Here is a 25351-nt window from a genome sequence, read left to right as displayed (position 1 = left end):
AGATCTGATTGTACAGATGTAATTGTACAGATGTGGTAGATGTGTTTCAGATCTGATTGTACAGAGTGTCAGCTCTGATGTGGAATTCCACAGAGGACATGGACTAGCTCAGGACTAACAGTAAATAACTTTATACTCAGTAGCCCTTCCAGGAGTCCGATGAGTGCACTCAGCTTTGAGCTTGTCAGGCAGTTCTGCAGCAGCTGCGGCCTGCTGTGACGAGCCCTGCCGACCAGGAGGCCCTTTCTCCCTGGCACTGTCTCCCTGGCACTAGCTGTGCCTCCAGCCAGGCCGCCAGTCCCCAGCATTCCCCCTCGGAGCCGCCTGCTCGCTGCTCTCACTGCCGAGCACAGGAAGGAGGTGATGGCTGCACCGAGGAATGTGTGGTATGCCTGGAGGACGCGACCATTCCCCGCCGGGGGGTGGCTGAGGGAGGCTGCCGGAGTGTTCCCCTGGTGTGTCGGGGTGAGTCGGCGGTTACCGGCAGCTCGTTAGTCCGTCTCATGCACAGTATAGTAGGGACGTGGCCGGAGGCTGGGTGAGCGGTTACCTGCCGGACACCCGGCGCTGTAGTCTGGCGGTTCCCCCCGGCGCCGAGTGTTGGTACGTCCCGTGGTAGGTGGGATCGGCTCTGCGGGGAAGTCTCTGGCAGATCAATGAAGTCGCTTTGATGGCAGTGTCGGCCAATTGAGCGGAGCGCCAGGGGCACACACTAATAATACCACCGGGGCTTCCATCCGTCGCTCGGCCGGGCCGTGTGTCGTGCTGTGCGGGGAGACAGCCGCTGTGTGCGGGGAGACAGCCGCTGTGTGCGGGGAGACAGCCGCTGTGTGCGGGGAGACAGCCGCTGTGTGCGGGGAGACAGCCGCTGTGTGCGGGGAGACAGCCGCTGTGTGCGGGGAGACAGCCGCTGTGTGCGGGGAGACAGCCGCTGTGTGCGGGGAGACAGCCGCTGTGTGCGGGGAGACAGCCGCTGTGTGCGGGGAGACAGCCGCTGTGTGCGGGGAGACAGCCGCTGTGTGCGGGGAGACAGCCGCTGTGCTCGGTGGCCGCCTGCATCCCGGGCGGCGCGCACAGGACTTGGGGAAACTTGCAGACAAAGTTGCCTTTCTTTCTGCGGGAGGACACGCACGGGACGGCGAGGCTGCGGGATCCGAGCACGGACCAGGAATGATTTTTCCGAGTAGCAGTAACCCTGTGAGAACCCCGTATAGGAAGCAGGTGAGATAGATCGTCATCAGATCCGGTCGTACAGCTGTGATCGGACGACCTGAATTGTACGGAAAGGATCCTACCGCTTTGTACAGATCTGATGTGTGCAGAAGTGATGTCTGGATGTGCAACCGATCTGATTGTACGGAGCAGGAGAGACGATGTGCTTACACGACTGTGTGGAAGATGTTTATCCTTCCCATAGGATCTCATCGATGTCCTGCAGATCTCATGTACTGGTTGTACAGATGAGTGATACCGTAGGGAGGGCGTGCTGAAATCTCCAGGACATCTGAGATCATGAGGTTCATTGTACAGTTGTGTTGCAGATCTGATTGCACAGATGAGGGTGGTGGCAGATCTGATGATGTTTACTGTAGGCAGGGCATGTGGAAGATCTTATCATGCACATATGATCTCATGGATGGCTTACTGATTGTACAGATGTCTTGCAGACCTGATGATGTGATCTCATGTGTTCTAGAGGGGAGAACATGTTGCATTATAGAATAGTGATCCTCAGTGCTGAGGATCTGATATTACAGATGTGATCTCCAGGACGTCTAGCAGATTTCTTGCCTTGATTGTACAGATGTGATCTCCAGGATGTCTAGCAGATTGCGCGACATGATTGTACAGATGTGATCTCCAGGATATCTAGCAGATTTAATGCCTTGATTGTACAGATGTGATCTCCAGGATATCTAGCAGATTTTGTGCCTTGATTGTACAGATGTGATCACCAGGACATCTAGCAGATTTCGTGCCTTGATTGTACAGATGTGATCTCCAGGATGTCTAGCAGATTTTGTGCCTTGATTGTACAGATGTGATCACCAGGACATCTAGCAGATTTCGTGCCTTGATTGTACAGATGTGATCTCCAGGATCTCTGGCAGATTTTGTGCCTTGATTGTACAGATGTGATCTCCAGGATGTCTGGCAGATTTTGTGCCTTGATTGTAAAGATGTGATCTCCAGGATGTCTAGCAGATTTTGTGCCTTGATTGTAAAGATGTGATCTCCTGGATGTCTAGCAGATTTTGTGCCTTGATTGTACAGATGTGATCTCCAGGATGTCTAGCAGATTTTGTGCCTTGATTGTACAGATGTGATCTCCAGGATATCTAGCAGATTTAGTGCCTTGATTGTACAGATGTGATCTCCAGGATATCTAGCAGATTTCCTGCCTTGATTGTACAGATGTGATCTCCAGGATATCTAGCAGATTTCCTGCCTTGATTGTACAGATGAGGTCTCCAGGATATCTAGCAGATTTCCTGCCTTGATTGTACAGATGTGATCTCCAGGATGTCTAGCAGATTTTGTGCCTTGATTGTACAGATGTGATCTCCAGGATGTCTAGCAGATTTTGTGCCTTGATTGTACAGATGTGATCTCCAGGATATCTAGCAGATTTTGTGCCTTGATTGTACAGATGTGATCTCCAGGATATCTAGCAGATTTAGTGCCTTGATTGTACAGATGTGATCTCCAGGATATCTAGCAGATTTCCTGCCTTGATTGTACAGATGTGATCTCCAGGATGTCTAGCAGATTTTGTGCCTTGATTGTACAGATGTGATCTCCAGGATGTCTAGCAGATTTTGTGCCTTGATTGTACAGATGTGATCTCCAGGATATCTAGCAGATTTTGTGCCTTGATTGTACAGATGTGATCTCCAGGATATCTAGCAGATTTAGTGCCTTGATTGTACAGATGTGATCTCCAGCATATCTAGCAGATTTTGTGCCTTGATTGTAAAGATGTGATCTCCAGGATGTCTAGCAGATTTTGTGCCTTGATTGTAAAGATGTGATCTCCTGGATGTCTAGCAGATTTTGTGCCTTGATTGTACAGATGTGATCTCCAGGATATCTAGCAGATTTTGTGCCTTGATTGTACAGATGTGATCTCCAAGATATCTAGCAGATTTTGTGCCTTGATTGTACAGATGTGATCTCCAGGATATCTAGCAGATTTCCTGCCTTGATTGTACAGATGTGATCTTGTTTGTTGCGATGAGGATGGATAGACTGTTGATCTGATTGCATACAGTGTGATATATATGTATCCCCCTGGTGTTATAGGTATACAGTATGGGGTGTCCGGACTGTATGTGAATTGGGATATTGGATATAGTCTGTATACTGAATGTGGACAATATACTTGGGTGTTGTGTGGTTGTAGACCATATAAAATCACATCTGCTGGATGTAACACACAGAATATACAACTTTCTGTATACTCGTCATGTATGGACCATGCAGAATAGGAGATGTGATTTATGGATTATTACATATGGACCCTTGGAATATAAAGTCCGACACTGGGTTGGATTATATATAATTCATTGGTCTAAATAGTATTTGGTTAAAAAAAAATCATACTATCCTCTCCAGCTCTGTGTTGGACTAATATCCCCAGTATCCACATGTAGCGATCCATAACCCCATCCCCTATTCTGCATGGTCCATACATATGCTGCAGTCACCTTGCCTCTTTATTACAGCAATGGCTTGTGTCAATTAGAATATTGTTGAATCTCTTTTGCCAATTTTTGAGATTCAATCCACTCAATATTGTAATATAAGTATGGGTGAAAATTTGCATAGAACACAAAGTGTTTTTTTTTTTTTTTCTTCCTATAAATGACTGCGTGCAATATTGTTACAGATGTTTCACTACATTTGGAAACCCTAGAGCTGCATTTTGTTTCATTTTTTTAAAATTTTATTAAGCAAGTGTAAATATTGATAAATTGTTTAGTAAACTTTTATATATTTATGAATGATTGTTTACTATTTTATTTTTTGTTACTTTTTGTTTATATTTTTGCTTAAAACAGATTTTAGTTGATTCACTCAGTGCAACAAAGGGAAAACCCATAAAGTGTCATTGTAGGAAACACGCCCTGCCCTCTGTGGCTACACTGTAAAGGGCAAATTGTTAGTTGGGGTGTACAGTATTTTCTCACTCCACCTGTAACTCTTTAATTAGGTGCTTCATCCTTTAGGTTGTCTTGTGTGCCTGTGGCTGTTGTCTGCGCACCATTGAGACGCAAAGGAAAAAAAAAAAACTGCTGAGGGTGAGGCCTCTTACTGGAAGGTCTGTACTGTGTGCGGATGTGAGTTTTCTGCCCAGTCTTGTGTATGCAGATAAGATTCAGAGACCCAGGAGGCTCTGTGAATCAGCAGCACTTACATTATTTATTTTAGTTTTTTTTTTTTTTTTTTGCTTATTGCAATGGACCAAATATAAATGTGCGGGCATTATTCTACCAGGGTACCAGTGACGTTGGTGTTAAAGCTCCTTTTATATTACCATTTTGGCTAACCGTTTGCACAATCAATTGTATCACACTGGAAAGTCACATCCACCGACACGTGTGACAGTCTCCAGCATAATCGTTATTATTTTTTATTTTTATTGATTTTATATTTGATTTTATAAAGATACAAGGAAAGCTTGACTTGCCAAGATGGAGATCGTCAGTGAGAATGAAAAAAAAAAATAAAATAAAAAAATAAATATATATATATATATATATATATATATATATATATATATATATATATATAATATATATTTTTTTTCAGTTATTGTTGCTTGTACGTGCATACATAATAATAGTAAGTGGTCTTGTGTGTTCTTCCACTATAATTAAACATTTGCTTCAATTATTTTAGCCCTCTCATTGAAGTCTCTGCTTGTGTTTCATCATTAAGAAGAGGTGACAGCTTTGCCCGGAGCCTGGGAATAAATGGAGGCTGGAGGGGGGAGGTGGGGGGATCTCTCGTAACTGCTGTTTATATGTGACTGTTCAAATCAAAACCAGACTTTCTGGAGAATGTAATAAAACCGTATAACAAATAAATAAAAATCCGCTACGTTCTGGGTGGTACGGACATACTGACGCGTTTCAGAGGGCCACCTATTGGAACGTCGATGTGAGTGCATTTAGGGGTGTGGACTCGCCTTACATCATGAGTGATGCAGCTCCAGCAGAAGGGATCACGTTTCTTTATAAGTCTAATAAATTGGTCTTTTGTCTAGTTTCATATGGCAGCTTTCGTTCTGCATCGCTCACACTGTTAATGCATTCTAGATGGATAAGGTGTCCAGAGATGACAGGTGCTGAGCTTTGTTTAGAGGGGGTCACACATTTCAGGGCTTAATTGCTTGTTAACTACATAAGAATTTAGTTGAGAACGGATTTGACTTGTTTGTAAATAAACATTTATAGAATATCAAGTTAGCAAAAATACATTGTATCCTCTCACCTAATGATCTAGTTTATAGACTCTTTTTTTTATTATTATTTATTTTTTTTGCCTTTAATTCACTTTTGACAAAACTGTCCTTAAAGTTCCAGAATGCAGATTATGATGGGAACAGACATTATGCATTCCAGGAAGGCTCTTCATTGCCAAAGACTTTTTGACCCGTAAAGTCCTTTCCATTCTGTAGGATTTCCTGTCTACCTTATTGATGGGAACATATGCTTCTAGTAAAGGAAACTGTATTATAAAAAAAGTAAGAAAGAAGCAAAAAGAGAAGACTGCTGGCAAGTAAATAACTAAAAAAAAGCATTTTCTCCTATACTGCTGAATGAGGGGCTAACAGATTTAGAAGTGTAGAAATTTTTGATATATTTTTTTTTAAAGTTCTTCGATGTGAATACTTTTCTGCCCGATGATGACAGAAGTATTCTAGGAGTGATACCTTTTATTGGCTAACCAGAAAATAATATGTTTGCAAGCTTTCAGAGCACAGTGGCTCCTTCAGGCTAGATTACAGTTCTTAAAATGTTTCTTTTAAGCCAAAGATTAACTTTAAGGTAACTTTAAAGTAACTCTGCTATTAATATAGATATATTTTTTGTTGTTGTGGAGAATGGATTTATTTTTTCCAATAAATATATGTATACAAATTTCCATTAAAATAAATATTTTTTATAATTCCCATTTGCCTTAATTTGTTTTGCCCAACTCCTTCTTAAGCCTTTTTACTGCTGATGACCAAGCGTTTCTTCCCGCTTAGGCCACATTCATACGGTGCAGTTTTTGATGGATCTTTCTTTAACCAATACTTTGATTGAATCATAAGATTCAATCTCTCTGCATTTTTTAGGATCCAGACAATTCTTTTGATCAAAAATATTTAACAACTCCACTTTGCAAATTTGATCTTAATAGTCATTTTTCCATTCGTGGTTAGCAAAAAAAAAAAAGTAACCAATTGGACAATGGGAGTGACTTTCTAATAGATGTTTCCAAAAGTTGTCACTGTTTAGAATTTTGTTTGTAGGACTTTTTATTTTGAATATTTGTGGAATACTAGAAAATGTTTTCTTTTTTTCTATATATACTTTCATCGGTCACATATATGTGCCAAAGGAGGTATATTTGTAAAGAATCTTGTATCTAGTATACATTTTTCCTTTTCATTAGAAGTGTGGTGGATGGGGCCAGTTGGGTGGCATATGTTAATACTTTGTTTGGATTATTCTAAATAAAATTTCCTTTACTTCCTCCTTTTAAAATTTTCTGGTTAGCCAATAAAGGTATCACTCCTAGAATACTTCTGTCATCATCGGGCAGAAAAATATTCACATTGATTTTTCTGGCTAACACGGTACCACAATACAATTTGTTATTGTACATCAAAATAGTTTCTCGGAATGTGTTTCGACTTTTGTATCGGAAGTAAAACGTTGACCCACTACATAGTGCTTTTGAGGAACTGGTAAACCTATTACATACTATAAAAACCTATTTAGAATTGAGAGTCCTCAGCGGTTGATACCTTTTAATGGCTAACTGAAAAGATGGTAACAAATTGCAAGCTTTCGAGACTACACAGGTCTATGCCCGATGAAGAAACCTGAGTAGTCTCGAAAGCTTGCACTTTGTTCCCATTTTTTCAGTTAGCCATTGAAAGGTATCAACCACTGAGGACTCTCAATTCTAAATATTTTTCTGTCCACTGGCTAACACGGTACCAAGATATATATATCTTTCCTGTGTAAAAAAACTAAAAACTGTGTAGACCCTTTTTGTATATACGTATTTTTGCAATCTGTCCTGGCGTAACTACACAATTATCTGCTGTCAGAATATTTTTGGAATGTACAGCACAAAGATTGACAGATGTAATTGTACTTGTGTGTCCTACACATCCCATTCTGTGAATTGCCCTAAAGGGTGTGAAACGTACAGTATATCATTGGGTTCTATCCAGGGTGACAGAGAAGGACGTCTACTCCCACCACACCTCCTATTCAGCGTCCCAGCTGCCAATGAAGCAATGACTGTACTCTTGATTTCAGTTAATGGACAAAATATCCAATGTCCATAATCGCATTCCGGGAGGGAGGGTTGGCGGGAACATTCTGTTTAGCAGTGAACATTCACTTCCTATACATGACCAGAATACAAGGCTCTTCATACTTCACTTGACATTCCTAGCTGTGCCATTTACAGGAAATCCTATTAAAGCTTTGTGGGATCTAAAACTTTTGCAAACATGAATAATAAGGTCCGTTCCATCCATTTTATTTATTTTTTTTTCTACAAAAGTCGCCCTCATTTGTCGCCCTTGCAAACATTGACTGTTACACTGGATTTTTTTTTTCTTTCTTTCTGCTCTGTAATCTGTTTGCTTAGTTGCTGACCCCAGGTTGGAGGGTGGGGAGGGTTCAAAAGAGGCGAGGAAGAGGTAAGCAAGCCTGGGTTGGGAAATAAAAGCAGAAAGGCAAATGGGGGGGAAAAAAAGAAAAAAAAAAAAGCTTGTTTTAAATTTATAGTTTTACTCTTGATGGTAGAATACATTTCAGTGTGTTTGTTTAATAATTGTGTCTTTCTATGTTTTGGTTGAACATTGTATGTTGTGCGTGTTTTTTTTTTTTTTTTTTTAAGCCTGGCTTTCAAGCAGATTAAATGGGTGTTACCACACATGAGGAATTTAGCAGCATCTCCTAGTGTTTGGCCTTGTTAGAAACTGATGCTCTAAACTGTTGAATTAAGCCTTCCACACTCCCCCCTCCTTTCAGAGCTAAATCTGGGTCCCTCTTAAACCATTTGCATGATCAACTGTGCTTACAGGAAGACATGTCTATGCTCTCTAGGAACAATGGAAGGGTTCTTTAGGTGAATGATGCAATACCTAGAACAGCAGTTATGCCATGGGGGGGGGGGAGGGGGGTGCACTATATAATTTATCATTTATTGACTTGTGTACAGCACTGTGGAATATGCTGGTGCTATACAAGGCAGCACATGGGAAAAAAAAATAAAATTATACATGCCATTGTATTTGCCCATAAGTTTGCCCATATAAACAATCTATTAACTTTGATAATATTCCCTTATTTATTTTTTTTAATACTTACAAAATATTTTCTTCTGTAACTTATTTTCACGTTATCCATTTTAACGGGGTTATGATTGATTCCCTTTAATTATATTCCTATTTTCTGAAAGTTCTACGTCAGAAAAAAAGAAAATTATGAATGCGAAAAATCTCCTATCTCTATCTAATTTATTTTTTAATATTATATATATAATATTATTAAAAAATATATATATATATATTTTTTTTTTCTTCTGAAATTGAAATTTTAGAAAATGGGTATATTTTCAAATGGCAGCATAACCTTGGTAGGAAAAATGATATGCCGGTAATTTAAAAAAAAAAAAAGTGTGAATGTTAGGTTGTGTTATTTTATTTATTTATTTTATTAGTACTGGAATATGTGTAATATGGTGTGATTACAAAAAAAATAGTTAATGATATTGTGTTTATTTTAAGAGTTTTATGTCCTAGAGATGATCAACTAGATTGGACTACAGCGCGCTCCTATGCAATTTGTGTAAAAGCCACATAGTATTGTTATCCGATAGTTTGCTCCGCTTTGTGGGTATTTGAAATATTAAATTTCCTGGAAGTTAGAATGGATGTCTCCCCAGTGCCCTATGCAATTTGTAGTTCCTATGGTAACCCGGGGCAGCAAAGAATAAAAATGATTTGTAACACTGAAACCATAACATTTAAAGAGGTAGGGAGCAGGAAATACTCAGGGCAAGACCCTGACAGATGTGTTAAACAGATAAAAGCTTTTAGGGGTTGATTACAGTGTGCGGATGTTCATATCTGACGAGATTGGGGAAGAAGGAATTCTGTGACTTTATATCACGTTTAGGAGGGTATTTGTAATACAGAACAAGCCTAGTTATAGTAAATTATGATCGGTTATGATTATATCGGAAGTGTCAATAGTTGTCATTGTCATCGAGCGCTACTTACCTTAATTGCGGTTCCTCTAAGGGTATGTTCACACTGGGTTTTTTTTTTTAAACGTAGACTTAGATTAAGGTCTGCTTCAAAATCAACCTTAAAAAATCTGTGTGAACATACTACAAAATAAAGTTTAGAAATAAGAAATGGGATGCAGAAATGTAAAGCTTAACTTTATTGTTTCCTTTTTAAGAGATTTTTTTTTTTCTACCCCTGTTCAGTAGATTTTATAATGTGTCCATAGAAGCCTGTGAGGAGCTGAAGAAATGAACAAAAGAAAAATATATTAAACCTTTTTTTTTTGTCAAAATAGAATACATAAATGCATCATCTTTCTATTAAAATACAATTTTATGTCCAGTTCCCCGATGGTGACATATCCCCACCGGCCTTGGGGTTGTGAAGCTCCATTTCTGATAGAGTTCGAACTCAGAATGATCCCCCTTTAAATATTTAGTCAAGACCATTTTCGATTTAATTGACAGTAATAGAAGGGGGCTGGCTTAGCTACTAAAATGAGCAGCCAGCCAGCCCCCCCCCCTAAGGCTGCCGTCACATTATCAGTATTTGGTCAGTATTTCACATCAGTATTTGTAGCCAAAACCAGGAGTGGGTGATAAATGCAGAAGTGGTGCATATGTTTCTATTATACTTTTCCTCTAATTGTTCCACTCCTGGTTTTGGCTTATAAATACTGATGGAAAACACTGACCAAATACTGACAGTGTGACGGCAGCCTAATACACCGGAAGAGTCGTGCCGACATATGCTTTCCTGTCATACCCAATACCAGAAGTAAAGCTGCTAAAACCAGGATTGATGGGGTAATATAGAAAAAAAGAGAACATCAGCTCACCGTGGCACCATAAGAAATGCTTATGAAATTCAGATGCCTGGATTCTTCAAGGCCAGTATCCTCAAATGGGCGATTTGAAATGTTCAAAAAAACTTTTATCCAGCACCCAGGAATATGTTAGAAATTCCAAATTTACCGATATTCAAAAATCTCCATTAAAAAACGCATGTAATATAACGGGAATTCCAGAATATAATGAAGCTTTACACGTTTCAGTCTTTACTCATAAGTATTTTTTTTTAAGGAGAAACGTGAAGATCACAGTTCCTGGCATAATTGAATAGTTTTCATTTGTTATTTTGTTTAGACTTATTCGGCTATAAATTATTATTTTTTTTAAATACTGGAGAACCCTTTTGATACGGAGATCAACAAATTGCTCCATACCAAGTTTCTAGTTGCACAGGCCGCGTGGCTGCTTGGACTTGGGCCTGTTTTCTGTAGCTTTTTACCTTTTTTTTTTTTTTTTTTTTCTTCCCTCTTGTAACTATTATGGCCTAGTAATAATGTATGGTATATTTTATAGCTTTTGATTTTCACCACATTTTAATATAGGTAAAAACTTTACAGCACAATCCAAATAAGACTAAATTATTTATTGCAAAAGTTTTAAAAAATTCTTTTAGACGGTACTCCCATTACATGTGTGAGATTATATATATATATATATATATATATATATATATGTAATTTTTTTTTCTCTAATCTCCATATTAATTATTAAATAATATATATATATATATATATATATATATATATATATATATATATATATTTTCTCTAATCTCTATATTAATTCTTAAAGGGGTTGTCCACTACTACGACAACCTCCTTTTTCTTAAACTAAATGTTTTGCCCCGGTAAAGTAAGAGTTTATACTCTCTTCCTGTGCCAGCTCCATTCCCGTAGTGTTGGCACTCGTGGTTCAGGCGATGATGCGGTGGAATGACACATGATGCCCGGCACCCAATCAGCGCTGGCCTCACTGTCTCCACCTTCGGACAAACTGAACATGAAGAGGAAGTCCAGGATGAGCTGTGGCCATGTCTTCCTCTTAATGTTAAGATTGTCCGAAGGCGGAGATGGTGACACCAGCACTTATTGGGAGCCGGGCGTCCTGTGTCTTTCCAACGCATCATAGCCACAAGACCGTGAGCGCCGACACCACGAGAACTGAGCCGGCATGGGACGTGAATATAAGCTTTATTATGTTCCCAAGGCTTAACATTTAGTTTAGGAAGTGGCTGTCCTAGTAGTGGACAACCTCTTTAAACATGAATGTATTATTTATTATTATTTATTTATATAGCACCATTAATTCCATGTACATGAGAAGGGGTTACATCCAAATACAAATATCACTTACAGTAAGCAAAACTAACAATGACAGACTGATACAGAGGGGAGAGGACCCTGCCCTTGCGGGCTTACATTCTACAGGATTATGGGGAAGGAGACAGTAGGTCGAGGGTTGCAGGAGCTCCAATGGTGTTGAGGTGGCCATGTGGTCATTACAGGTTGTAAGCTTCTTTGAAGAGGTGGGTTTTCAGGTTTCTTTTGAAGGATCCAAATGTGGTGGTTAACCGGACGTGTTGGGGCAGAGAATTCCAGAGGATGGGGGATATTCGGGAGGGGTCTTGTAGGCGATTGGATGAGGAATGAATAAGCGTGGAGGAGAGAAAGAGGTCTTGGGAGAACCGGAGATTACGTGAGGGAAGATATTGAGAGATTAGTTTGGAAATATACGGAGGAGAAAGGTTATGGATGACTTTGTAGGTCAGTGTTAGTAGTTTAAAGTAGTATTAAGTCACCATCGGCTGCTCTGTTGTTCAGAAGGTGTCTTCTCCTTTTCTGAGTGATGACACTCCTCCTCCACATCAACAGACTCCTCTGGGTCACACTCTGTATGGCCCGCGAGTGGCTTTTACGTTGTAAGTATGGATCGTCAGAACGAGGTTCCATAGACTTAGAACAGGTGTAAACAGCCATAGTCTCTGTCCGAGAAGAAATTGCTGCATGCCCGAGTTTGATCCGATTTTTGGACTCCACTCACCCATACAGATCAATGAGTCCATGGAGAAAATCTGTCCGCACCTCGATGACAAGTTTTGTTTTTCTCCAGTTATTTAGTGCACAAGCTCACAAGTGACCGCTAGATTCAAAGAGAAAGCTTAAGTTCTGATTTCCCTGAGTGCAGTTGATTTCCGCACACTGACAGAATGGAGAAGATGGAGAATTTATTTTTTTTTCTCTCAGTCTTCTCCTTCTCCGAGAGAATCTGATCAGACTCTAATCGGTGTTTGACCAGAGTGTAATTCGCATAATTGACCCACTACCCTCGGATGAGAGACTCTACGGCCATCTGCACCTACCCTTATATTGTAGAAGAGACTTCCGGCTCACGCCTAGTTGGTCGGCTACTTGCAATTGTGAAGACTTAACTAAGAAGAGAAGAAGACTGGTGGTGGACACCGAAGAGAGCTGCGGTAGAAGAGAATATTAACGTATATGCACACTTTTAATAAAAAATAGATGTGCGTGCTTCTTTAAAGGGAACCTGTCTCCCCCAAAATGGAAGGTGAGCTAAGCCCACCGGCATCAGGGGCTTATCTACAGCATTCTGTAATGCTGTAGATAAGCCCCCCGATGTATCCTAAAAGATGAGAAAAAGAGGTTTGATTATACTCACCCAGGGGCGGTCCCGTCCCGGTCTGGTTCTGGTCCGATAGGAGGCGCCGGACCGCGACACCCATCTTCATCAGATGACGTCCTCTTCTGGTCTTCACGCTGCGGCCCCGGCGCAGGCGTACTTTGTCAGCCTTGTTGAGGGCAGAGCAAAGTACTGCAGTGCGCAGGCACCGGGCCTCTGACCTTTTCCGCCGCCTGCGCTCTACAGTCCTTTGCTCTGCCCTCAACAGGGCCGACAAAGTACGCCTGCGCCGGAGCTGCAGCGTGAAGTCCAGAAGAGAACGTCATCTGATGAAGATAGGAGGCGCCGGACCGCGACACCCATCGGACCAGAACCCGACCGAGACCGCCCCTGGGTGAGTATATTCTAGCCTCTTTTTCTCATCCTTTAGGATACATCGGGGGGCTTATCTACAGCATTCCAGAATGCTGTAGATAAGCCCCTGATGCCGGTGGGCTTAGCTCACCTTCCATTTTGGGGGTGACAGGTTCCCTTTAATTTTGTTTTACTTTTTTTAACATTTGTTTCTCTCCGTTTACAGTGTTTGGGATACAACTGCAGCTAGAATATTTAGTCTATAGTCACATGACCGTGGCGGAAAATTTCTGCAACAAATTTGCCACATTTATCTAAACGTGGCTTCCAAAAATGCACATGCCTGCTAACCCCCCTCCCCCCCAAAAAAAGCAAAATAACCTCAGTCAAATGGAGCTGGAGAGATTTTTGTATCGAATATAACTAAATTGGACAAGAAAAAATGGGTTCATTGCGTGGTGTTGGGAATCCCAGGTTTGTTTTGCATATTTGAGAGGCAGGGATAATTTTTAACATCTTGTGTTGCGTTCAGTCTTTCGGTACAGCCCAAATTTTTTGTTTTTCTTTTTCGGTCCTTTTGGCAAAAGAGGAAAACAAAAACTGTGGCCAAAGGTTTGACTCCAGAGCTCTGTTCTATCTTGTGTTGTGTAACTGTGGAACAGATGTTGGAAATCTCTCTTCAAAGCAGCTGGAGTTCCCACCCAGTGCAGATCATGGAAGTCGTTCCGGTCAAGAAGACCTGCAGTGTACAGAGAATTGTTTGCAGAATTCCCATAGGACCAGACGAAAATGTTCTCATATGCAGCCCTTCCCGGAACAAGATTTTTTTCAATTTGCTTTATGAAGCCGGGAAAGGGATCTTCGGTTTCTCAGATGCTTGCTTTTAGCCAGAGTACAGAGCCGTTAGTAGCAATGATTTATGACTCTGTGGGAAGATACAGTACCATATTTTTTTTTTTCTTTATTGTGAAGGTTCCTACTGTTTCTTCTAGACTGTGAAAGGAAGTCTTTGTTGTCGACTGTGCAAAAATGTATGAAGTCGTGTTTTAGAAATCTTGTCTAATGTGCGTAATATGTCATATTTGGAGTTCGGGAATTTGTAAGTTCATCTTTCTAATTAACTCTAACTGTATTAAAATCACTAATAAAATCAGAAAACCTTTTATAAAGCATTTATCCTTTAAAAGAAAAGGCAAAAAAAAATCCTTTAGCTTACTGTATATTTTTTGCCCAGTATATGTACATTTTTTTGAAACTTTTCACACTTGACTCATTAGGTATGAAAGGGCCATGGTGAATAAAAATAGTAAACTGTGCCATATTTCTAAAAGACATGGGGGCACCTGGAAATTTGCCGCTGACGTTTAACTTTTTGGGATTTCCATATTGATATCTAGAAGTGTTATTATCTGGGAACTAATAAAAAAAAAAATGTTTTGGTTAATTATTATTTTGTGTGTAAAAGGAGACTAAAGCTAATCATATGCATTAGATCAAGGTTGGCTGGAATTCAATTTTGCTGTCCTGAGTAAAAAAAAATGTTAAATTTTTTGACATGCCGGATTCCTTTTTGTTCTTGGGGAGTATAACCCCTTCCCTGCTTATTCCTTCCCCCTTAGAGAAAACATTCTGGAGTCTATCATATATGTGTAAGGTGGCTTATATTGTCCGAGAACAAAAGGAATCCGGCATGTTAAAATGTAACAATTGATGGAATGGCCGTCATCCGGACGATTGCCAAATGCGTATGACTTGCCTAAGTTTCTAGACTAAAGGCCCCCATACACATCCGATGGCTGTCGGCCAACATCCATCTTGGCCAACACTCCCATACACAGGAGTGCTTGTTCCTGTGTTCTCTGTAAGAAAGTGCCTCATCTCCGGCAGTTCGAAATCGGACATGTCTGATCCACTTTTTCCCCCCATCATTAGTTGGCCGGTGCCCCCATACACATTAGACTGTTGGCCGAACCCATCGATATCAGTGGGATCGGCTGACAGTGTAATGGAAGCCTTAATGGTGAACCAAATATTTAGGGGCTAGTTTTAAGATTTTTTTTTTTTTTTTTTGTCCAGATCAAATAAAACCGACAGATCAGTAGAAGTCAACACAAAAAGTTAGACATCTGCGGAGAATTTCGAGGGACATCTACCCAACCCATAAGCTTTATCCATTCTTGCTTTAGTCTAGATGTAAGGGAGAAACTGGACACCTAAAATGTGCTGCAGGAAGGTGGATGGCCGTCTAGAAGGAGGATAATCTTAATGGCGGAAACTCGTTTGTTCCATCCAATGAGTGTGTAGCCACATGGTCCGTTAACTGCTTTTTGTTACTATCGAGGATGAGGGTCTAATTGAAGTAAACTTGAAGGGGCCTTATGTCAAGTTTAAGATTTGGTTACATAGAAGTGGTTCATGAAAGCGAACGCAAAGGGAATATTGGCAAGTAAATGTATAGGTTGACAGACTGGTATTGTAGGAGTCATTCATCTAATCCTAGGGCCAACCCATGGACAAGTGTGGCGCTGGTTCTGGAATGGAAGCAATCCTAGTTTGCTAAGCTCATTCAACTGCTTAAGTCATGCTTCTCAAAAATGAACCCTGCAAAACTGGACATGGCCTGTGGACAGAAGTGGGGCTGTTTCTGCAAGAAGGCAAAATATCAAATTCTGAGACACCTCTTGAAAGGCAAAGCTGGATGACGATGCCGAGACCCAGAGTGTTTTTCTGCAGTATTTTAATTTTTATTACTGCAGTTTTTTATTTTTGGCTCTTGCACTCACGGTAAGATGTCCATCACCACTGCTATAATATTATCCTGTGCAATTTCTATTTTTGATAATCTGGCATCTTAGATCTGGATGATCAGATGTTGCCTTCGGGAGTTGCCACATCCAGAATTGCAGATATGCTTTGTTTCTATGGCTGGAGTGTTCCGGCTCTGTAATCAATCTTGTGTTCAATATGTGTCTACATCTGCGCAATACAGGGCCACCGGAACGGAGTAATGACTAATCGGGCTTTCAGATAAAGAGAATGTAGTCATCGTCTTCTTCTTGGCAATCATTTTCAATTTAAGTATTACAGATGTAACAGATTGTGTATAGTGTCACTCGTGAAACTGCCTTGGCGTCTCTTCAGAAACAGACCAGAGGGTTTTTGTAATTAATGCCTGAAATAAGAGCTACTTGGCAGCGAAAATTGCACCTGTAACAAGTTTCTTTTTTTATATATGAAAACCGTGATCAGAGTAATGTATGTGAAATAAAGAATGGTTTGTGCTGCCAACTACCACTATTACTTACTCTGCCACCTGCATGTTTCGCTCGTATTACTCACCTGCAGGACACGGACTCTGATCCATTAATGTTCTTTATAGGATCCTAGAATGTTAGAGTTGGAAGGGACCTCCATGCACCTCGTGTCCAACCCCCTGCTCAATTCTGGAGTCACAAAACCATCTCTGATGTCTGTCCAGCCTCTGTTTGAAGACTTCCATTGAAGGAGAACTCACCACCTCTCGTGGCTGCCTGTTCTACTCATTGATCACCCTCAGTGTCAAAAAGTTTTTTCAAATATCTAATCTGTATCTTCTCCCTTTCAGTTTCATCCCATTGCTTCTCGTGTTTCCATGTGCAAATGAGAATAAGGATGATCCCTCTACACTGTGAAATCCATTCAGATATTTGTAGACAGCTATTAAGTCTCCTCTTGGTCTTCTTTTTTGCAAGCTAAACATTCCCAGATCCTTTAACCGTTCCTCGTAGGAGTTTGCAGTCCGCTCGCCATCCCGGTACCTTCTTATCCATCTGCATTGAGGGTGGGATGATATGAGCCGCTCCACACGGTGCATCATATTTGGCACCACTGACCTTGGTGACCTGTGCACCTGTAGTGAGAAAGACACACATTAGTATATAACACTACAAATTCTTAAAAGGAGGAAATGAAGGCACTCACCAGTCTTCCAAAAGATTCCTTTATTAACACCAACTCCAGATAAAATTCATGGCCGGGGGAGAGGGAGCCGAAGCTCGCGTGAGCAGAGGGGGACGACGGCCGTTTCGCGCTGTGCCTGCGCTTCTACGGCACCTGTAGTGAGAAAGACACACATTAGTATATAACACTATTTGGATTTAATTTTAGTTTAATTACGGTACTTTTGATTAAAGTATTAAAAAAATGTTCTTTACATTCATGTTGAGCCGGACCTGCCTCTCTTTTGGATTCTGTGAAGTTGCGCCATTACAGCGTCAAGGTCTCGAGCTCCACACGTGTCCACTGACCGGTGAGCTGGCATCTCTTTACCCAGTGCTTGTACCCACAGTCCCATACTTCTTGCCTTAACTATGTATAGTCAGCTACTTCCTCTAGATTATTTATTGGGCCGTGTTATTTAGGTGCCTTATTGCAATGGATGCTGAGATCAGATGATACTATGCTCCTCGACCAGTCAACAGAATTGAAGCTCCTCATATAGGGAATACTAAGATATTCTGAAGTTATTTATACAGTAACCTAAGGCCGTGTTCAGACACACATTTCATGGTCCATACACAGACTGTAATTTTTATTCTGACCGCGTGTCATCCGACCTGAATTTATAGACTCGTATAAGGCTGTAAATTCAGATTGGAAGACCCGCGGTCAGTCAGGAGGACACTGTGGTTTGTATACAGACTGAGAAATAAGTCTGTCTGAACCTGACCTTCATTGTTATATTACTAGTGTTTGGCATAACTTCCTAATCTGTGGCCAGGACCTCGCTAATCTCCAAAGTATAAGGCCAGTAGTACTAAAAGAATTTTAAAATCCCTCTCCAACCCTGACATTAATTTGGTTTTCAACTACTTTTCAACAATTTTATGGAGGCAGTAGGTTTCAAAGTTATTTAAAAATAAGAAAATCTACTCTTCTACCGGGCCGGGGTTGAACCTCCAGGCTCCCAATGTCCCCAGAAGAGGCAACAAAAAGCAGAATGGAACGATACCAGTCTAGTGAGTGTTACGGTAATTCTTCAGTAGTGCACCACTCCCCTTCCACCCAGACCCTTATTAATAATCTTTCTATAGCGCTAACATATTCCGCAGCGCTTTACATTTTGCACACATTATCATCACTGTCCCCGATGGGGCTCACAATCTAAATTCCCTATCAGTATGTCTTTGGATTTTAGTCAGAGATGGACCACTCGTGAAGCTTGGCAATTCGATCCAGCAGCGCAATCATACTGTGGTCCTAAATTTGGCTGGATGATGTTCTCCAATGGTTTGGTGAGCTTTTAGATCTTTGCTTACGATTTCTATTTAAAAAAAAAAAAAAAAGCTTGTAAGCGCTGTGACGTTCATTGTCTAGCTTCAGCGGTGGATGAGCATGCAACCATAAATTCTTGAACGGAGAGAATTTTTAGATGGCATAGTTGCTTCTTTTTTATTTTTTACAAATGCTTTACAATTTTAGCCATTAATGTTGAGACTAACCCTTCTAATTGTTGACTTGTGGACAACTCCTTGAAACTTGACTGTAAACTTCCAACGTATAGTCACTATACCTAGCGCTAACTTTTGTTGCCACTGTTTATGGAGGCTGAGGAGAAGAAAGGCGGTGACTTTTTTTTTTTACGACTACAACCTATCAGATTGGCATATACAGATTTAGAAAAATGAGTAGAGGAGTTACTTTGTATATGGATTTGTTACTGGGTGACCGAAAAATGGTCTGTGGTCTCCAAAATGAAGGACTGTGGTCGGAACTTCTTTCGTTCTTTCTGTTGCTTGATCCGTATCATGTGGGCATTCATGTATGTATTTATTTTTCACCATTATATGCTGGTACAATATATACCGTAAATACATTATGGAGTATTCTTCTCTGAAGGAGCAATTTGCCTATCGTTTTCATTGTGAGGATCTGCTTAGTCTTCCATTCTGGAAACTTACAAGTTCGTGCATAATAGGAGATTTGTGATCTACTTGGAATTGCATTAGGGGAAAATTACTCTTACATCTTCAGAGTCTGGTACGGGCAATTATGTTGTCTCTGGAAATGTTTACTCTTACGAGCTACAATGATTCCCAGAAGATGGAGCTTTCTATGACTGCATAGGATCTTTTTTGGTTTTTACAATAATGTATCCATAAACGCTTACAATATAGACACAATGTAGAAGTGAGTGTACCCTACATTAATACATTGCCCCATAAAGTAGCACTCAAAATGTAACCGGAGAATAAATGCAATCACAAGATGATCTGTGACAAATCTTAAGGTCTCCATACACACTAGACTTGCATTGGTTGGACCTACTAATATCGATAGGTTCGGTCAAGACTCTGACGATATAGGAAGACAGCCCGACATCAGACATTCCAGATTAATCTGACGGCAGCATGATCTAGGAATAGAGATCCTGATTCCAATGATGTATCACTTAGTTCTCTGGGTGCAGCAGTTGTGATAGGATCACAGTCTTTGCTGCAGAGCTCTGAATGCTGAGCTGTGTATAACCCCGCCCACACCACTGATTGGCTGCTTTCTGTGTACACTGTATATTGACAGCTTCTGATCAGTGGTGAGGTGTGGATCGACCAGGAGCCACGAGGCACCTAGTCATGTAGTGATAATCTCCTTCTGATAAACTGATTTTATATTGAAACTGCAATGCACAGCACAGTAAGTGACACATCGCTGGAGTCTCTTCCACTACATCATGGTGCTTTTAGATTAAATGGCAAAAACCCTAGTGACTGATTCTATTTAATAAACCCTAGAATCTTCTGACCACTACAGGAACATTGTTTCCAGCTTTCTGCTACCTAAACGGAGATCTACATGATACAGTATAATATCCAAATAGTGATAGATCCTCAAAGGGACACTTATATTTTATATAAAAACTCAAATCCTATATAATGACCACTAGAGATTTTTTTTATTTTGAGCATTGAGTCTCGGAACATTGTCTCGGCCAAGTAACTATTCTAACCTGGACTTGGATAGATGAGTATGAAGTTCATATATTCTTCAGGTATTGATTGTTATTTCTTGCCACATTCAGACTTTTTAAGGATTTAATTGCAATTTAGGAGCAGATTCTGCACGTGTTGGGTTTTCTATACCCCTTTCACAGGCTATCCATAATCATTCAAAGTAGAAGATCTACTACTAGAACATCCGTAGTCGGAATCCAAGACCCTGCATCGACTTCTTTCCAAATTTGTTAGGTTTTTAAATTGGAAAATCATGATCGTTCCCTAAATCCTCATCGATTCCACTACTTTTATGCGTTTCATGTAACCTATAACTGACTTGGCTTGTGATTACAGGAGCAGGTTGTTCTCCTTGTACGTCAGCCCTTGAGCTCCGTGAATTGTGGAATATATGGGCACCAAATGGCTAGCCGTATGATACAGATTCTCTGGCGGCAGAGTACTGCCATAATGCGGCATGGCAGGAGTCATTTTTCAGCCTTCTGGTGCCAGTCACGTGCCGTAAATACGTACATGTATTTACCTGGTGTAATGGTCGCTGTTCTCCTGAATCTGATGGATCTTTTTTTTTTTTGTTCTTGCACCACTTTTTATTCCTGCGGTATGACCCTCTCTACTCTGTAAGTAAATTAAGCCTTCTTAGACAAGTGGGCGTAAACTCTTCTCTGATTTTATTTTCTTGAGGACCACGTGTAGTTCACTAAAAAGCAGTGGATCAGGGGAAGAAAGGAAAATCGGCACCAGATTCAGAACAGTGGCATTAGTACCAGGTTAAAAAAAACAAACAAAATAAAACAATTACTGATCTGTGATGCCCAACACATCTCAAGTAGACCGGTTGTAACATTGCTTTCTTGCAAACATTTTTTTTGCAGCTCTCTGAGCTCTGCTGTATTGCAACAAAGTTCATTTCTCCTTTTCTGTGTTAATTACTAGTGATGAGCGAACGTGCTCGGTTAAGGCGTTATCCAAGCATGCTCGGGTGCTAACTGAGTATATTCGGCGTGCTTGAAAAATATGTTCGAGTCCCTCGCGGACAGACGCAACACATGCATGGTTTGCCTATTTGTTAGATAATCCCTGCATGTGTTGAGGCTGTCGAACAATATTATTATTCTGTACTAATATGTTGGCGTACGCCGAAGTCACTCGGTTAGCACCCGAGCATGCTCAGATAACACCTTATCTCTGTTAGTTACTTGTCTCACCCAGTAAACTCCCCTTTCAGTGAGAGACTCCCAATTATGGAAACTGTGACTTTGTATTCTAGATTGCATGCAGTTCCTACTGCAAATAACTTACGGTACTTAAATATAATCTATATGGGGGTCTTTATTTAAACCCACTGATTTTGATGGGATTGATTGCTTCTGGGGGCCTCCTGATTTATCCAGGAGGGGAGCGAAGGATTTTGTAAATGTAAACACCCGATCCTCAATGGAGATAAACCGTTGTCTTGGTGGATCCGAATGTTCATGTATATGGGGGAGTCGGGAGAGTTGGCCATTGACTGAACAAGCCACCAGCCGTTTCATATGAATGGGCACCTATAAATATGATATACCTGAGCTATGTATATCCATAATTAGCATGATCCACAAACGACCACTCCTCCTGCTCTTATCATGTTATAACCAATTAGGTTCTCTTTATTTATCACTTTAACGGGCTTGTCTACATTAATGCATTACCATCACTTTTCAGCACTATATTTGTTGTTCTTAATTTCAGGGGTCTCTTTTACACAATTTCATCATAGTTTTTTTTTTTTCTATTTTTCTACATAATGCTTATTATTGATGTTTAGCTATTTTCAGCACGTAGCACTTTAACTGCTGCCACTATCCCCCCCAGCACCAACCTGACTCTTTAATTTTTAATTTTTTTTTCTCACCGTGTTATTTCAACACGTTCTCATTCTACATGATTATAGTTCGTTTATTGCATCTATTACCAATGCAAAAAATGTTACTAGTTCATAGTATTTCAATACTATTCTTACTCGAACACCATGCACTTTATTCTTGCAGCTGCACTTTACATCACTATATTCCATCTTCATAAGCTTTCTTAGACTATCAATTGTATAATCAGATGTATAATCTTTTCTGCACTAGCACTTTAATCACTATATATCATTTCCCATCTTTGTTTTCAATAATTATCAAAATTAACTATGCTGAAAGATATCCCAGTCTGTGTTTTACAATACTACCCTTCCTTAGTGATCAATCCATGATTCCACAAAAGCTTGACCTGTTCATTATCACTTTGTGATTTTCATTTATGATAGTGCTTAGATTGTGCGCATGCACTTACCATGCTAAACACATCTGACTTCTGCTACATGGTAACTGATAACGATGGTTTTCATTTCCTGCCCACTGCTCTTTGACGTATCAACTCGTCCTCATGCATGACTAGTAGATTCTGTAATACGATAGGCCATTTCAACTTATGATTGCTCCTGATTGGCACCGTATATATTAAATAATTACAACTCCCCTCACCCAGACACGCCCCTGGAAGAATCCAAGAGCGAAACGCGCGTCGGGGTGAAGGGACGCATGACTCTTATATGAATGCCATTCTAGATAAAAAAAAAATAACTTTTTCAAATCCTTTTTATTTATTGACTACACTTGGCATCCATTTAGCACTAATGTTTATAAATTGCACTTTGTTAACTTAATCTACACTTATATTGTACACTGGTACTATAAAGGTTAAAATGATGCTTTTTGGCATGAGGCAGCTCATTTTATATATTTTCTGTTTAAATGTGATTAATCCATAAATGTACTTTTTTATTTTTCTCTTTGTTTGCACACTTTTGACCTCAGATTCTCCTATCAATTGTCATTATGTGTTTATGACTTATGAATTGTTGTTACCCTTCCATTTGTTGGGATTTTTTTTGTTTTTGGACAGTTATGTTTACACCTATAAATGTATATATGGATTGCAATCATCTGAACATGGCATAGAGTGCAGTAATAACCTTATGCTCTCCATTTCCAGGCCATTTTGCATCAATGTCTTGCTGCTTTTTTTATGTAATGATAGGAGACCTTGAAATAAAATTCTGCCTCGTCTATGTAATCAAGGTTTCATTTTGAATTGTCGAAAAAGCACAGTCCTGGAAACTCCCAGCTTCCTTCCTGCTCGTGCCTTTTTTTTGTTCAAGCAAAAATTTTCTGCAGACTAGAAATGGTCCAAGAGAAACCATGTTTTCCACGCTGATTGGATAATTATTGCACTATGAGCAAGTTGGCAAAACACAGACATTTCTTTCACAAGCCATCGGCTTGACACCCACACCCTTCCAGACTGTAGGGGTAAACATGTCATAGGCAAGGTAGAAGAATGAAGCAAATCTGCATCATCTCCATGCTAATTGCTCATTCTTCTGCTGCATTACCGGCACAATGATGTCATTAATATCCGTGTGTAGCGCTGAATACAGGGTGATGTCATCGGTGTCATCTGTTCCTTTATGCAGGGCTTATACGCTGACAAGGTTAAGATCGTGATGCTTCTGCTATTGATTTCTCCAAGAATGGTTTATGCTTTTTTTTTTTTTTCTTTTCTTTTCTTGCCGGTTAGCTCATGTAGTGCCGTGTTCATCGGCTTTATTGCCAAGATTGTAAATTAAGACCGATGCCAAAGGGAAAAAAAAGGCGGAGGCTAACAATCTGCGGTTCTCTAGTTGGTGTCGGTTACCTTGTAGGCTACCAGGACATGTTATCTGTGGTTCTTATCCGGTTCTTCTCCAGGTGTTTTTTTTTTTTTTTTTAAATCTAAAAGTCCAATTCTTAAAAGGTCTTCATTTCTTTTCCCTATGTACACGGCTCTATAGCAGCTCATCGTATTGAGCTGTGCTGCATTGCACCACCCGAGTCATGGATTTCAGGCCAATCGGTGCAGGCAGCTGCTACGCTCTTCATGTTTGGGATTTACATTAGATACATTTGCATGAACATGTTGGGTTAATTGGCCTCCTATGACTTAAGTGTATTTGTTCCTCAGGAAAATTAGTGCTGGAACAAGACCAACTTGATTACAGTGCAGAGATACAGAATGTGTTGACGTTGTAGACTGAAAATTTTTATTAACTTAATGGAAAGTTTGGTCTCGCCAAGCCACTTCTGGTGCAAACTCAATTTATCCTAATAAATTCAACAAACTAAGGGTGACCTAATATTAATGAAGTCTAAATCTGACCATACACTCGTGACCGCCGTTGGCTGAACGCTCTTTTGGCCAACAGGCCATCTCCACAGACTCCCCCATGCGTATGACTGCTCGGCTCATGTTTTTATTGAGAGAGGAGACAGTCCCTGTCTTTTGGCAACTGCTTATCTCCCAAAGAACAAAAGTGTTGAGTGATTGAATTCTTTATCTCCCCTGGTATCATTAGTGGAGGGGAGAGTTGTAGGGCCCACTTAAGGCCCCATCACACATAGCGACGCTTGAGCGATTCCGACAAAGATACGACCTGTCAGGGATCGCTCAAGCGTCGCTATGTGGTCGCTGGTGAGATGTCAAACAGTGAGATCTCACCAACGACGCAGCAGCGATGCGGCGACCTGTAGAACGATGCTATTTCATGATGATTCAATGGGACGTCCTGTCAGCGAGGTCGTTGGTAAGGTGTCAAACACAGCGATGTGTGCTACCCAGCGGGACCTCAACGATCAAAAAATGGTCCAGGCCATTCCAACACGACCAGCGATCTCACAGCAGGGGCCTGATCGCTGCTACGTGTCACACATAGCGAGATCGTTACTGAGATCGCTGTTGCGTCACAAAACTTGTGACTCAGCAGCGATCTCGCTAGCGATCTCGCTGTGTTTGACGGGGGCTTAACACATTAGATAGCCAATTCCTCCTATATTGGCTGGATTGCCTCTATTTTAATATGATATGAGTATAAGGGGGCCTTTAGCACGCAAGCCTATTCTGCTAAAAAATAAGAAGTCTGAAATGGT

The 25351-nt window shown here is 40.5% G+C and overlaps 1 protein-coding gene across 6 annotated transcripts in view; it reads left to right on the top strand.

Annotated features, from left to right (window-relative positions):
* The first annotated feature begins 647 nt into the window (after positions 1-647).
* Positions 648-25351, top strand: part of RBMS1 (RNA binding motif single stranded interacting protein 1) — a 175602-nt gene continuing 150898 nt past the window's right edge. For 2 of the 6 annotated variants that reach the window (XM_069733033.1, XM_069733032.1), the window contains exons 1-2: positions 651-762; positions 845-1221. In XM_069733033.1, the coding sequence (XP_069589134.1) occupies positions 1171-1221 (51 nt within the window). In that variant the 5' untranslated portion in view covers positions 651-762; positions 845-1170. Of the gene's footprint in view, positions 1222-25351 lie in introns of all 6 variants that reach the window. The other 4 variants (XM_069733029.1, XM_069733030.1, XM_069733028.1 and 1 more) reach the window with 3 other exon arrangements.

Source organism: Ranitomeya imitator, chromosome 7, assembly GCF_032444005.1.
Source record: "Ranitomeya imitator isolate aRanImi1 chromosome 7, aRanImi1.pri, whole genome shotgun sequence".
Taxonomy (NCBI): Eukaryota; Metazoa; Chordata; class Amphibia; order Anura; family Dendrobatidae; genus Ranitomeya; species Ranitomeya imitator.
Note: the sequence above shows the minus strand (reverse complement) of the source record. Positions and strands in the feature narration are given on the sequence as shown.